At 47.1% G+C, this 15000-nt stretch overlaps 2 protein-coding genes across 3 annotated transcripts in view; one reads left to right on the top strand and one right to left on the bottom strand.

Annotated features, from left to right (window-relative positions):
- whamm (WASP homolog associated with actin, golgi membranes and microtubules) overlaps positions 1-9657 on the top strand; it is a 14248-nt gene extending 4591 nt beyond the window's left edge. Inside the window, exons 5-11 of the mRNA XM_084436821.1 lie at positions 2273-2444; positions 4349-4533; positions 4873-4959; positions 5206-5301; positions 6093-6531; positions 7786-7943; positions 8504-9657. Coding sequence (XP_084292947.1) covers positions 2273-2444; positions 4349-4533; positions 4873-4959; positions 5206-5301; positions 6093-6531; positions 7786-7943; positions 8504-8659 — 1293 coding nt within the window. The 3' untranslated portion in view covers positions 8660-9657. The remainder of the gene's footprint in view (positions 1-2272; positions 2445-4348; positions 4534-4872; positions 4960-5205; positions 5302-6092; positions 6532-7785; positions 7944-8503) is intronic.
- Positions 9658-12816: 3159 nt separating this feature from the next.
- The window catches only part of homer2 (homer scaffold protein 2), a 42183-nt gene continuing 39999 nt past the window's right edge, over positions 12817-15000 (bottom strand). For both annotated transcript variants that reach the window (XM_084436742.1, XM_084436741.1), the window contains exon 9: positions 12817-13154. In XM_084436742.1, coding sequence (XP_084292868.1) covers positions 12966-13154 — 189 coding nt within the window. In that variant the 3' untranslated portion in view covers positions 12817-12965. The remainder of the gene's footprint in view (positions 13155-15000) is intronic.

Raw genomic sequence — 15000 nt, 5'->3', positions numbered from 1 at the left:
TAAAAATGCATCAAAATTGCAATCAAATAGCCAACTAAACTCATACAGCCTAGCCTATAATAGGCCTAGTAGCCTAGAATAAAATAAACGAATTTCCACTTGAGTGCATGCTTTGACCAAATACAGTACTTTATTCTCAAATGAGGCCTACGCTGCATCGATAGTCTACTGTATTCGCAGAACAAAATGGTATAGCCTAAAAACAACCCAACATTAGAACAATTAGAGCAAATGATAATCAATAAATAAATAAATAAATGAAATGACAGACAAGTTGTCGTGTCTTAGGCTATTGCAGCCTAAAGGAAAGTCTCTAAAACAACCAATGTAGGCTAACGTGGCCTAGGCTGTAGGCTATTATTTAACAAATAGGCATAGTAGGCTAATCGACATGCTCACAACACGTCTGTGTTCCTGAAGTCCATTAACTGGGAACGAATAATGACTCGATGCTCCTCTGCTTCAGGTTCGCTGACGCGCTTTCTGGCTACCAAGGAATGCAGCTCTCGCGCAGCAGACTCGTTTGCGTTTTGAGCACGACATTAAAGTAACAAAGAAATTAAACTTGACAGTAGACTACAGCCTACAGGCAACATATAGGTCTACATACAGTTCTGTTTTTATTCACAGTAGGATACAGTACATGTTTATTATGACCGATTTAAATGCAAGTAGGCCTACAGTACTGTAATGAAAATCCCACCAGTAACCAGATAGCAGGCTCAAAAAAAAGGAAAAATTTTTTAAGCCTGTCCGGTAGACCGGGAGGTTCGGATCTCTGAAGTTCGGATGAGTGGGGTCCTACTGTACTTCATAAAAACCATTCCACACGAATAGCTGTCAATCTGAGGATTTATTGTGACAAAATTAAAGTACAGATAAATTACAGAGAAACTGTACTGTTTATTTGGAAGCGAAACAAAATGTTTTGACACACTAAATGACACCCCTCATTTAACTCAGAAGTCCCTGGTGAGTTTGTCGGGTTGAATTCTTCTAGACTATTCTAGAGCTCGTAATGCAGCTATTGCACATTTTTTTCTGGCTTGAGTTCCCATGTTCAGTCAACATGGTTCTTTTGTACGTTGCCTGATCCGTCAGTCTGCTGTTTTCTCCACACTTTTTTTTTATTTAAACCTCTTTTACAGATTCAACTAGACTACTCGCCTTTTGCGCAGTAGAAATCCCCAAAAAGCGAGTAAAATGTAGTTGATTTGAGATTTTTTCGTGTGGTGTTAAACCGACATTAGTAGCACTAACTGTTCAGAGTTCTGTGCTGTCGGAGGCCTTACATCTACTTATAGACCTTCTGAGGGTAGAAACTCCCCCACAGCTCCCCCTACCCCAGACACAGCTCCCCCTACCCCAGACACAGCTCCACCAGCCTCCGAAACGTGTGAAATACAGTACCAAAACTAGTGGTACTATCGTAAAGGCTGATATTAGTTCTAGTGACAACGTGAAAGTGATTTGAAGCTGTGTGGTTTTGGTTCCCTCCATAAACACACAAGGTCCTCATGTTGTACCCACTCCTGTAGCATTTACAGTAATCCATTTCAACCAGCTGAGCACTGTTACAGGGGCGTGATACAGTAGGCTACTGCGTAATGAGCATGAACCCCAGGCAGAGCCAGCTCTGTGTGTGTGTGTGTGTATACAGGGAATTAGATCTGCCACCTACGCAGATCTTGGGGATTAGTAGGGGAACCACAGAGTCAACAGAACTCTCTAGCTCCCTCTTTTGTGTGTGTGATGCTTTTCAACAAGCAGCAACATCCTGGACATTAACACCAGCTGAGTACTCGCTGCTACAGTGAGGGAAATAATTATTTGATATCCTGTTGATTTGTAAGTTTGCCCACTGACAAAGAAATGATCAGTCTATCATTTTAATGGTAGTCTTATTTTAACAGTGAGAGACAGAATTAAAAAAAAAAAGTCCAGAAAAATGCATCACAAAAAAAGTCATGAATTGATTTGCATTTGATAGAGTGAAATAAGTATTCGCAAAGCATGACTTGGTGGCAAAACCCTTGTTGGCAATCACAGAGGTCAGACGTTTCTTGTAGTTGGCCACCAGGTTTGCTCACATTTGATTTATTTGTTTTTCCCTCACTATATGAATGTAATGTGTGTAGTGTACATTTTCAGGTCCTGGGGACTTGCCTTCCAACTCCCTCTCGAACCCATCCGGATTCCCTGGCATTTGTAGATCTACGATGTCGGGCTGAGACCCGCTGGACTGACCCCGTCCGCCCTGTGTTTACTGTAGATGGAGGGTCTGTCTGGTTCTGGGCCGGGCCAGCGGCAGGACACGGTGGACCAGCTGGAGCTGCAGTACTACGAGGCCCAGCTGGAACTCTACGACACCAAGTTTGAGATCCTGAAGAACGAGGAGCTGCTCCTGATGGCCCAGATAGACACCCTGCGCAGGCAGATCAGAGGTAGGCGGAGACTTTCTCTGTATGGAGGCCGTCAGAAATACAGCTGACATTCATAGACGAGGCAGGTTTATTAGATTATATTAGATTAGATAGATAGATAGATAGATAGATAGATAGATAGATAGATAGATAGATAGATACAGTAGATAGATAGATGGATAGATACTGTAGATAGATAGATACTGTAGATAGATAGATAGATAGATAGATACTATAGATACGATAGATAGATAGATAGATAGATAGATAGATAGATACAGTAGATAGATAGATAGATAGATACGATAGATACGATAGATAGATAGATAGATAGATAGATAGATACAGTAGATAGATAGATACGATAGATACGATAGATAGATAGATAGATAGATAGATAGATAGATAGATTGATACAGTAGATAGATAGATAGATAGATAGATAGATAGATAGATAGATAGATAGATACAGTAGATAGATAGATAGGCAGGCAGGCAAGGCAAGTTTATCTGTAGAGCACATTTCAGCAACAAGGCAACTTAAAGTGCTTTACATGAGACATTAAAAGCATCAAGACAAAGTGCAACAAATAAAAGGTCACATAAAACGAAATGCAAAAAAAGGACATTTAAAACAAAACGCAGGAACAAAAAAACACAGGAATAAAAGTCACAGCGCAGCGTTACGAATGAATGATTATTCGATTTAATAAAAAGCAGCGTCAAAAAGAAAAGTGGTGGGCCGGAGATTCGGTCTTCACATAGCTCCCTGCTCGGATCACGGTCAGATTGTTGCAAAGGTGTAGCGGCAACACCGGCTCTCTAAATATAGCCTGCCCCCCCCCCCCCGCCCCCCCCCCACGCTGACAGGGCTGCCTCTCCTCTCCAGCACCACGGTATGGGGAGGAACGGCACACAAACATATTCACTTGGAGGGTGAATATTTTATGCATGCAAATGCCCTCTAATTAAATATTCATGGGGAATAGACTGTTTCCTACCAAGCTCTCTATTTGTGTGTGTGTGTGTGTGTGTGTGTGTGTGTGTGTGTGTGTGTGTGTGTGTGTGTGTGTGTGTGTGTGTGTGTCTGTGTGTCTGTGTGTCTGTGTGTGTGTGTGTTGTGGCTGGGCTCTGAGATGTTTTTTTTAAACATGAGAAGCAGACAGGGGTCCTCGTTGCTCCCCTTCGTGCGCCAGACCTCAGTCCGGATAGATGGAGGTGGCTGTGTGTCTGAGGAGCCGTGAGCGAGTGTGTGCCTGAAGACGCGCTACCGTGGGTGCTTGTGTTGGAGGTCATACCACGATTTTAGTGAACAAAATTACCATGGTTATCGGTATTAACACAGTATTATTTATAAAAATATGCTGAAAATGCTCAATAAGTACTGATAGACAGTCTGGAATCATTTCAACAACTTTGTTTTTGTTTTTTTGTTTTTTTTAAACACAAATAACGGAAAGCCAGGCCTCTCAACGGTTGAAAGGGCATCATGTCCTTTGCTATGTGGTATGGAAGGGCTGCAGTGAGGTATTTGGCATTTTTGGATGTGGGTGCGTAAGCACAGAGGATTCGACTCTGAATTCAGAGGATTCGACTTCCTCTGAAGTCGAATCTGGGAATGACGTCGGGCTCTATAGTAGCCTATTTACCCTGGTTATTCAAAGTACGGTAATCGAACACGGTTTTAATGATAATTTATTTTGAAACGGTTATACTAATCGTCAGGAATTTTCACCGTGGTTTACCGTGAAACCGGTAACCGTTTCATCTCTAACTGGGAGTATGTGGAAATACACCATGTGACATTGTGGAGGGGAGCTTCACTTCAAATTAATTATGAAACCATCAATGTTTGTGTGTGTGTGTGTGTGTTCCTGTGTGTGTGTTCCTGTGCATGTGTGTGTGTGTGTGTGTGTGTTTTTCAGAGCTGAAGGAGGAGGTGGTGTATTATGATGTGTGTGAGGATCCAGAGGAGTTGCAGAGCATGGCTCAGACGGGCCTACAGACAGACTCCGCCCCTCCGGTCAATCAACTCCGCCAGCGTCTCCGGGCACTGGAGACCAAGAGAGTGAACATATGCGCCCGCAGAGCCTACCTCCGCAACAAGAAGGTGAGAGTGTGTGTTTGTGCATGTGTGTTTTGTGTAAATGATGTGAAGTGTGTGCGTGCACGTGTGTGAGATTGCTCGATCGTCTCGTTGAGAGAGGTCAGGGAATAATTTTTACAGCTCACTTTTCTGGCCCCCGGGTGAAACTGTTTTTCTGTCTCCCTCTGGAATATGTAGGGGTGGGACCTACGCCCAGCCCCCCTTTGCTCTCTGTAAAGCGCATTGTGTTGCCTCTGTGTATGAAATGCGCTATATAAATAAAGTTTGATTTGATTTGTATGTGCGTGTGTGCGTGTGGAGTGTGCAGGTCTTGTAACGTTGTGTGTGTGTGTCACTCTGTAGGACCAGTGTGTGGCGGCCAATGAGCAGAAGCACCAGTCCGCCCAGCAGAGCTCCGCCCACTTACGGCAACACCACGGAGTCCACCTGGTGAGTAACCATGACAGCGGGGGCAAACCCACCCATGGAACCGCCCACTCCAACCCTAGATCAGAGTTTAGACTCTGTCTCAGTTTATCTCCCCCTCTCTCTCTCCCTCTCTCTCTCTCTCTCTCTCTCTCCTTCTCTCTCTCCCTCTCTCTCTCTCTCCTTCTCTCTCTCTCCCTCTCTCTGTCTCTCTCCCTCTCTCTCTCTCCCTCCTTCTCTCTCTCTCTCTCTCTCTCTTTGTCTCTGCAGAAGCGAGAGGAGAGGAAGGATGAGGATCGGAGGAGGAAGGAGTGGGTGGACCAGGAGAGGGAGAAGACCCTGAGTAGATTACGCTCCTTCAGAGAGGTGAATCTCTCTCTCTCTTTCTCTCTCTCTCTCCCTCTCCCTCTCCTTCTGTCTCTCTCTCCCTCTCTCTCTCTCTCTCTCCTTGTCTCTCTCTCCTTCTGTCTCTCTCCTTCTGTCTCTCTCCCTCTCCGTCTCTCTCCCTCTCCTTCTGTCTCTCTCTAGCTCTCTCTCTCTCTCCGTCTCTCTCCCCCTCCTTCTGTCTCTCTCCCTCTCTCTCTCTCCTTCTGTCTCTCTCTCCCTCTCTCTCTCCTTCTGTCTCTCTCTCTCTCTCCCTCTCCGTCTCTCTTCCTCTCCCTCTCCGTCTCTCTTCCTCTCCCTCTCTCTCTCTCCTTCTCTCTCTCCCTCTCTCTCCTTGTCTCTCTCTCCCTCTCTTTCTCCTTCTGTCTCTCTCTCCTTCTCTCTCTCTCTCTCTCTCTGGATTATGCCTGTCTTCTTTTTAATAAAGCCCCAGTAGCTTCAACTCCCTCCTCCCAGACTGAATCTGTACAATCCCAAAGCAAGCTCCTTCCTCATTACCCTCTGAGCGTCAGTCAGCCATGCAGCAGTGTGTGTGTTTGTGTGTGTCTGTGTGTGTGTGTGCGCCTGTGTGTGTGTGTGTGTGCGCGCGTGCGTTTAAGCTCTTCATAAAGGAGTGCAGGAGTAATCACTTGTCAAGCCTGCTAAAATTGGATGTTTATCAGCTGTGTCTTTGATGTAATATTTCCCTATTGCTCATAGAACTCTGGGCATTTATCCAATCTGTTCCAAATGCATCTCTCTCGTATAGCTTCCTTTCTTCTGTCTTTTCCCAGAGTCGACAGGGCCAGTATGTCTTGAAGACCCCTGGATCCAAGATGACCTCCCGCGAACCGCTGTGTCCTGATGACACCTCCCAGCCGCTGTCAATCATCACCCTGGGCCCCTCCCCCTCCGACGGGCCCCCTAACCCCCCGGCGCCCGCCCCCAGAAAACCCCGCAAGAAACAACCGTCCAAATCCAAAGACGTCCCCGTCCAAATCTACGCCCCGCCACCTCCACCGCCCGCCACGGGGGCGATACCCTCACAGGCCCCGCCCCCACCGCCCCCGCCGCCTCCCCCCCCACCTCGGCCGGCCCTACCCCTTCCTCTTCCCCCTCCGCCCCCCGCTGCGTCCAGCCCCTCCCCCAGCGAGGCGGCGGACACGCCCATGCCTCTCAGCAAGAAAGAGGCCGCGCCCTTCCCTGCCAAAAACACTCTCAAACAGAACATAGGTGAGAATGGATTACACTTCCACACACATGCTCTGTTCACACAGTCTCTATCTGGGATCAGGACCGCATGGTTTGAGACGTGGCTTTACACCCAGAGATTCAGATGGTACATGGTAAATGGACTGCAATTACATATATAGCGCTTTTCCACCTTAGCGGCACTCAAAGAGCTTTACAATGGCCTCTCATTCACCTATTCACACACACATTCACACACCAATGGCGGTAGCTGCCATGCAAGGCGCTAACCTGCTCATTGGGAGCAATTTGGGGTTAGGTGTCTTGCTCAAGGACAGTTCAACATGTGGACAGTCGGAGCTGGGATTCGAACCACTGACCCTTCGATCATTGAACAATCGCTCTACCAACTGAGCTACAGCCGCCGGGGACCAGGGACCACAGCGGTCATTGTGTGGTCATTCCCAGCTAGGTTGTGTGGATGACAACCACTTTGTGTCTCAGCCTCTCCATCACTTAGACTCAAAACACTGTCTGTGTGTGTGTGTGTGTGTTTGTGTTTGTGTGTGTGTAAATAAACACAAAAGTGATCACACATTTGGAGTGTACCACACATACAGTAGCCTACCTAAGTTGGCAGTAGCTAGCCCAGTTATAATGGGAACTAAGTTGCCTTAGCTTTTGTAACACTTTCTATCTATTATATTCTCTAGTCAAATGATTATATAAATATAAGAGGCATTATAAAGGCAGGTTTATAGTCAATCATCGACAATTAGCCCAAACTTTCACAGCGCACTCAGCAGAATGCCTGTGATTGGTCAGACGGCGCGAGGGCCTGTGATTGGTCAGACGGCGCGAGGGCCTGTGATTGGTCAGACGGCGCGAGGGCCTATGATTGGTCAGACAGCGTGAGGGCCTATGATTGGTCAGACAGCGCGAGGGCCTGTGATTGGCCCAAGTTCTGTGATTTGTAGCGCTCACATGCTGAGTCATTTAAAACCAGGAATTTGTGATTCTTTTTTTTTAGTGCAACAGGACTCAAAGGAATACATGAATCGCAGCTTTTTGCGATTATTATATCGTAGATATCGATCGAGTAACACGATTAATTGAGCAGCCCATTTTCAGGGAGTCCGGACGGTAGAAGGGTCAGTTGTGACGGCTCGGTCCCCTCACTCCCTCCTCTGTCCCCTCACTCCCTCCTCTGTCCCCTCACTCCCTCCTCTGTCCCCTCACTCCCTCCTCTGTCCCCTCACTCCCTCCTCTGTCCCCTCACTCCCTCCTCTGTCCCAGGCTCGATGGACGAGGTGTTGGCCTCCCTGCAGCGTGGTCAGATCCAGCTGCGCCGCGTCCAGCCCCCAGCGCGCCCAACCCCCGGCCAGGAGCCGCCCGCCACCGACCCCATGGCTAGCCTCATGAGTGCCATCAGACAGGGGGTCACCCTGAAGAAGGTAAGGGTGAGCCACACCTCTCCAGGCGCTGGCTGGGGACTCGGCTGTATTCCAGCTCACCAATCACAGCTGATTTATTAATGGTGGGCTAGACTGTACGCATCACTCTCACCATTCATAAATCCTACCTTCTGTTAAAGGACCATACCGGTCGAAATATGATTTGATCTCCTTAAACTAGTCACCCCAACGTATATCACATTACCGCAATCCATTTTCCGAAACAAAGCTCACGTTAAAAGGGTTAAAAATTATTTGAAACTAACCGGGGCGAGTTTGTCAGCGCAACGAGGGAACAATTTAAAAATAGGTTTTGAAGCCATCACGTTCAACTTTTGAAATGTAAGTAAAACGCGAAAATTCAAATATCTTTTAACGTGAGCCTTACTTCGGAAAATGGATTGCGGTAATGTGATATACGTTGGGTGAGTAGTTGTAGGAGATCAAATCATATTTAGACCGGTACGGCCCTTTAATCTTCCCCTCTGTTTCCGGTGAGTGTTTAAGCTCTCGTGCTGCATCTCTGACCGGCCGCTGGGCTTCCTGGTGCTGTTGTTCAGGTGTGCGTCGTCCCTCCGGAGAGCAGAGACTCGGAGCTGGAGAAGAGCATCAAGGCTGCCATGCTGAGGATGAAGAAGGTCTCCGCGGACTCGGACGACGAAGACCCCGACGACAAGGGGGAGGATGAGGCGCAGTCTGCAGAGTGGGACAGCTGAGACAGAGGATGCACAATCTCTCTCCCTCTCTTCTCTCTGTCTCTCCCCCTCTCTCTCTCCCCCTCTCTCTCTCTCTCACACACACACATAATACATTGGTTTACTATCAATGTGGATGATTCATGATCTGATGTGATGCAGGTTTACTCATTCAAGCTGGACTGTCACTCACTATAAGGCTGTTTCATTGTCATTTAATTTTCATTTCAAGAGGAAGCCAGAGGAATCACCACGGAAGCTCTGTCTTTTGCTGAAATGTAACCCTACAATTGTTTGCTTCATGCGAGCCTCGGAAAACCCTCGACTTTCAGTCCCCTTCATGTTTGCATAGGAACCTGAGGACTTGAATTTGAAGTACTGTCCAAATGTCCCACAGAAAGTGCATGACAGCATTAATTACCTGCTGAGAAATCAATATTTATGTCGGTTTGTCGTCTTATTCGTTGTTAGTGCCGTTTCTATGGTGGCGTGTGTGTGAATTAGAAAAGTGAGACTGTCCTTGATGAGCTGCATGAACGAAGCATATTCTTTACTTCATATGTTTCTGTTTCCTACTATAATGCCATAAAAATACCCCTGGGATCTTGTAGTGTTGGAATCTGCCCTTTAATGGTCAGGTCAAGAGTTTGACCCGCTGTAGCACTGTCCGTTGTAGTCCTGGTGGAGGCCAGCCTGAGAAACAGATCCTAGATCAGGGCTCCTCCCCCCCAGTTCGAACTAGAACCATTTGACCAACTGCGTCCTAATCCATGATGAGTTTTAAACCTTGAAGCACTGTACTTGATGTTTTTATAGAATTTTGAGTCTGTTATTTGGAGTTAAGGGTATAACATTTTAACTAGCACTGATTTTTTTTCCTCATATTTTGTCAGTTGCACTTAAAACCACTATCCACTTTTGTAAAACAAAAAGATTTGTTAAAATCTTTAATAAACCAAGAACATGAACCATGCTGAAGTGCCTTGATGAGGATCATGTAATTCAACTTAAGAATGTCATTCACCAATAAAAATACAAACTTGAAGAGGGTAACCTGTCTCAAAGAGATGTTGATGTTATACATTGCATGTTATTCAGGCTTTATGGAAGAAAGATATAGCAAAGGAAAATACTTATAATACAGTTCATCAGTTTTTTCAGACCCCAGATGTGCATGATTACGCTGTGTGTGTGTGTGTGTGTGTGTTGGTGACATATTGGCGCCTCCGGGTGACAGAAGGGACACACCTTGGGGTTGAACACACCACAGGTGTTCACATCGACTGGGAGTGCGCAGACGAGAAATCCCAGCAGCGTTACTATGGCAACAGAAAGTCTGAGTGGTAGCGGACTGCGGGTCCATCTCCATACTCTCTCTCTCTCTCTCACACACACACACACACACACAGACTCGCACTCCCTTAATAGTGTTTTACAAACTCGCCCCCTCACCAGCCATCACACAATGGGCCCAAATGCACAGTCAAGAGAGACAGGAACAGAGACAGAAACAGAGAGACAGGAACAGAGACAGGGAGTCAGGAAGAGACGAGAAAAAAGTCCACATCTGCAAAACTCAGGAAGAGATGTTGCGTGTCAACGAGGATGTGATTAATGATGCTGAGACTAGATTGATCCAGTAGAACAGACAGTCCCAGTCGTAAACAGTGTCGCTGTACTCGACCCCCACTGCTCGACATACCTCTGGTTTCCACCATGTAGATCCAGCACATTCCTCTCAGCGCATGCGCGCACGCACACACACACTCACACACTTGCCTTCCAAAGGGTGGGTCATAAAAATAACAATGGCTGCCAGGAAAATGAACATTGATGAGTCCAATTTGTTTGGGAAGGATAATGGACTCCAGTCTCTAATTAAATATCTGTTATGGAGAGAGAGATGTGCATTTCACTGTCAATCATTTACGCGGCCACTTACGAGCTCAATCTATGCCCAGAGTGAGTGGGATCAAGTTGCCTTGGAAACATGTCTGCTGATTTCTCCAGCGCAGCCGTTTCCACGGCGAGTTGATGGGCAGAGCCTGGGGCTGCGCCTGTCTGTGACACGGCTTCCTCTCCCAGCCTCCCTCCCTCCCTTCATCTGCACTGATTGAGACGCAGCCCTGGCAGCGATGTGCTCAGTCCAGCTCCGCCTCCTGCCGCCCTCGCTGTCGGTGAAGCTGGTGAAACCGGCCTATAGCAACGCAGAGCTTGACACCACAGTGCGTTCACTCACATCCATCACTGTGGTGTAGTGTACTGATATCAGTACTGTACTACATCATACAGTGGGTGAGAAGTCCTCTGCCACTGTAAACGCTGAGGTGGTAGAATGTCAGGAAATAGTCCTTTTCTATGCTTGGGGGGTGTAAATGCTCTGGAGATGGCTAATAAAAAGGACACAGACCACATGTTGTAATTAAACTATATTTCAACAATTGTCAATTCTATATGATACAATATTGAACAGGAGTCACAAGAGTGGAGATGAGTCAATAGTTTGACAGGAAGGTTCAGGTCATGTGCTCTTGTATTGTTCTGGGGCAGATGCAAATGACCCTCATGGAAGTCTGATTGGTGGATGTTGGAACAGTGGGTCAGACTAGGGGGAGGAGCCTCAATAGACGACAACACCTTGTGAAAAACAATTCTCATCAAATAGTGACAAAAATTACAATTATGGCATGATAGCATTTTTACATAAATGTCCCCAATGCAAGATTTCCCTTTGATCAGAGTGAAAGTACAATATTCAAATACAGCTAACAGTGCTGCATTCTATAATGGTAGTTTAGTTTCACAGCTTAAAAACAGAGGAACTGACAACCACCCTCCACCCAAAATAATGTATATAAAAGTCTGAGGCCAGAAAATCATTACTTGTATATTGTACTTTTAGAGAAACTGTATGGTAATGTTGTTCATATACTGAGGTCGGATCTAGAAATACTAGATGAAAATTCAACAGGCACCAACAAACCCCAAAACAAACAAAATCCTGTTGTGTTGAAGATCCATACTGTCGGTTGTTCGTGAAGCACACTTTCACATTATTCATCCCTCTAGCAGCAAAACAATCCCCCTCAGCCCCAAATCACCAACAAAGACGCGTCTTAAAGTCGTGTGGGAAGCACATCCTACATGGCCGACAGGTTGAAGACATACGTTGCTCTACAAATTTAACAAAACAAAAAAAATGATCGCACATGCAAAAAACCTCTGAACACTGCACTCATTACGAATGGGATCTCTAGTATAGTTTTGGGTTTCTGCTTTTCTGTACAACCTGCTGTAATCATACTCACATTCTGGGGAGGCCTCCTTTCTTATGCACATACAATCTTGTAGACTGTGTTTTCAAAGCACCAGCGAACCCATTTCTTTGCCTTCATGGTCAGAGATCTGTTCTCCTTCTCAGGCTGTTTCTGTGGGCGAAACGCCACAGTGTCCAGGATCTACCCAGACCAGCTGGCCTCCTCCTCACCATCATCTCAATCAGACTTTTCCCTTCTTATTCAGACATTAGCCAGGCTGTTTTTACAACGCTGACCCGTCACCAAAGGAATCCATAAATCGTTTAGTTCTGTAGAAATATCACCCATAAACTAGTCAGTGACTCTGGTGGCGGTCATGGTCTCGGCCCGTTTTCCAGGCCAGGTGGGGGCATAGTGATCATGACCCCCCCCCCCCCCCACCCCCCCCCCGAGGCACTTTGTGACACGGCCGTATGTCATGTATGTGCACATTATCTAACAAGTACAAACTGTCTTCAAACACACCTGAGATCAACATGAAGCAATAGTAAGGACAGTCTTTCAAAAGATACATCTCTAATTTCAGGAGGTGGCCATTAGGATTAGGATCGATTATTACTTTACTGTTGCTGAACAGTTCTTGCGTCTTTTTTTTCCACATTAGCCCTTTTAAACTCCTTCCTCCCCTCTCCATCTAAGACTGACAGTATAGAACTCCAGCAGCCTGCAGAAATAGACTGATAGAACCTAAGAATCCTCCACCTGTTCTAGAATCCGCCCCCCCCCCCTCCCCCACACAGAAACGTATAAGTAACCAGTGAGTGTGACTGGATTCTCTTCCAGAATGCTGACATGGGAGATGGAACTGTTAGGTGGAACATTCTAGCCTCTCCCCTTCCGTCATTACCCCCCCCCTCTCTCTCTCTCTCCAAAACCTCCTTCCTTCCATCCATCCATACTGTAGAGATTTTGTTTTATAGCTGATTGTTTCTGTGTGGACCTCACTTTGGGGGGTGGGTGCCAAAGAGTCCAGCCCTGGAGGTAAATCCCCCACATGTGGATCTGACCTGTCAGTTGTCCACCCCCAGCTTGGACAGGCCCTGTCTGAACTCGTGCAGCTCGTCGATCTTCCCATCCAGGATGTCCATGAACTTCTTCAGCTCTCCCTTCATGTTGCCCTGCTTCTTCTGACCGTCCTCGACGTCCACCTGAAGGACTCCTATCCTCTCCTCCAAGTCCTTGTTCTTCACCTCCGCCGCCTGGGAGAAGAGACAGTGCGACGCGTCAGGAAAAGGACTCGTCACATTACACTGAAACGCAAAGACGAGTCGTGAAGGGGGTGAAACATCGGACATCCTATCATGTCAGAGCAGACATGGAGCACGTCGTGAGGCAGATATCAGGGCTGGGATTGGAAGAGACAGGCAGAGTGACGCCAGAGATGCCCAAGGAGGGAAGGGGTTAAAATAGGAGGTCTAAACTGGTGACATGGCCAGTGGAATCCTGGCAGCTGACTCCTGTAACCTGACCTCCATGTGAGGTGCCTCCTTTAAATAGAGGGGCCCTCACTGAGGTAGAATAGACAGAAGGACTACGAGATTATGGATTAGTGCAGTCAAAATGGCGGACAATCGGATAATGCGTAATCGCCTTGGTAACTGCAATTTATGGTAATCGCTGCCTGTGTAGAATACTGAGAATTCTAACATTCTAAAGCCATATTCATACCCAATAACTGTTCTATCAACTAGCTCTAGAGCGCTCGCTGGCTGAGCTTTCTTTGGAGTATTGTGGGTACAAGGAGAGGCATCTGAGGAATGCCATTGTTGGTTGTAACTCCCACTTCATGGCATGGTTGCCAGGTTTGTGTCAGCCCCAGCAAACAGTGCTCTACTGGCTGTCATCATCATGCATGCAGCTGGCTGAAGCAGATAGAAGGTAGGCCTGGCAACTTCATTGATTGATGTTATTTGCAAGAACGTTCAAAATACATATAAAGTGCATAGGCAACAGTACATCCATTAACCATTCTGACGAGGATTAAATACACAATAAAGCCTGACGTCTTATTTCCATTGTGGTCCTCTTACATGGTAGCATCGCTGTGTGCAGCACCTGCTGATACCAGGCTAGACTAGAGTGGAAGTATTTCAAGCACCCCGGTGTTGGTATTCCGCCCCTCCCCCCGACCCCGCCCGCATACCGCCGCACGCACGACGGCTCGGATGAAGAAATCGTGCAGCGAGTCGGTCAGAGAACCAGGAAGGCGAGCGTCGCGTCGCTATCGGTACAGCTCACACCGCCGTCGGTCTCGCTCGCCGGGCTCGGGTCCGGGCCGGCCGGCCGTACGGGTCTAACCGGTATCACAGAGAGTGTGAGGTACGACCGGGAGGACGACCTGGCGCCCGATTGAATTCGCTTTCGGGGTTTTCTGTCAACAAAGGAATCTCACACCGGCCTGAGCCTCGGGAGCGCATCAACATGCTCCGGGATTAAATACGAGTCCTGCGAGCCAACGGTGGCAGATAGCCGTCACTAGCGCTTTCTCCTGTCAGCCGAGAGGCTGGATTAAATCACAACCCTATCTGGGTCTTTATATTCAAGAGGGATAAGCCAGGACGAGCAGTGCGATCAGTTCACACTATTATTATAAACCCGTTTATTAATACCTTTTTAATAACGGTTCTGATCATATCAATCTAGCCTTTAACACCACTCATTATTCTTCACAGCTCACATAAATCCACTTAAGGGGTGTGTGTGTGTGTGTGTGTGTGTGTGTGTGTGTGTGTGTGTGTGTGTGTGCACGCGCACGTGTATGTATGTGTACGTGTATGCGTGTGTGTGTGTGTGTGTGTGTGTGTGTGTGTGTGCGCGCACGTGTATGTATGTGTACGTGTGTGTGTGTGTGTGTGTGCGCGCGCACACGTGTCTGTATGTATGTGTACGTGTATGTGTGTATGTGTGTGCGCGCGTGTGTATGTATGTACAGTATGTGTGTGTGTGTGTGTGTGTTTATGTGTGTGTTGTCATCAGCAGCCTGAGGCAGGAAGGAACAATGACATGCCTCGACTCTTACCTGAGAACATCCTTGAGAACACGCCT

Source organism: Borostomias antarcticus (assembly GCF_949987555.1).
Source record: "Borostomias antarcticus genome assembly, chromosome: 4".
NCBI classification, from domain to species: Eukaryota; Metazoa; Chordata; class Actinopteri; order Stomiiformes; family Stomiidae; genus Borostomias; species Borostomias antarcticus.
This window is presented reverse-complemented; position numbering and strand designations above follow the sequence as displayed.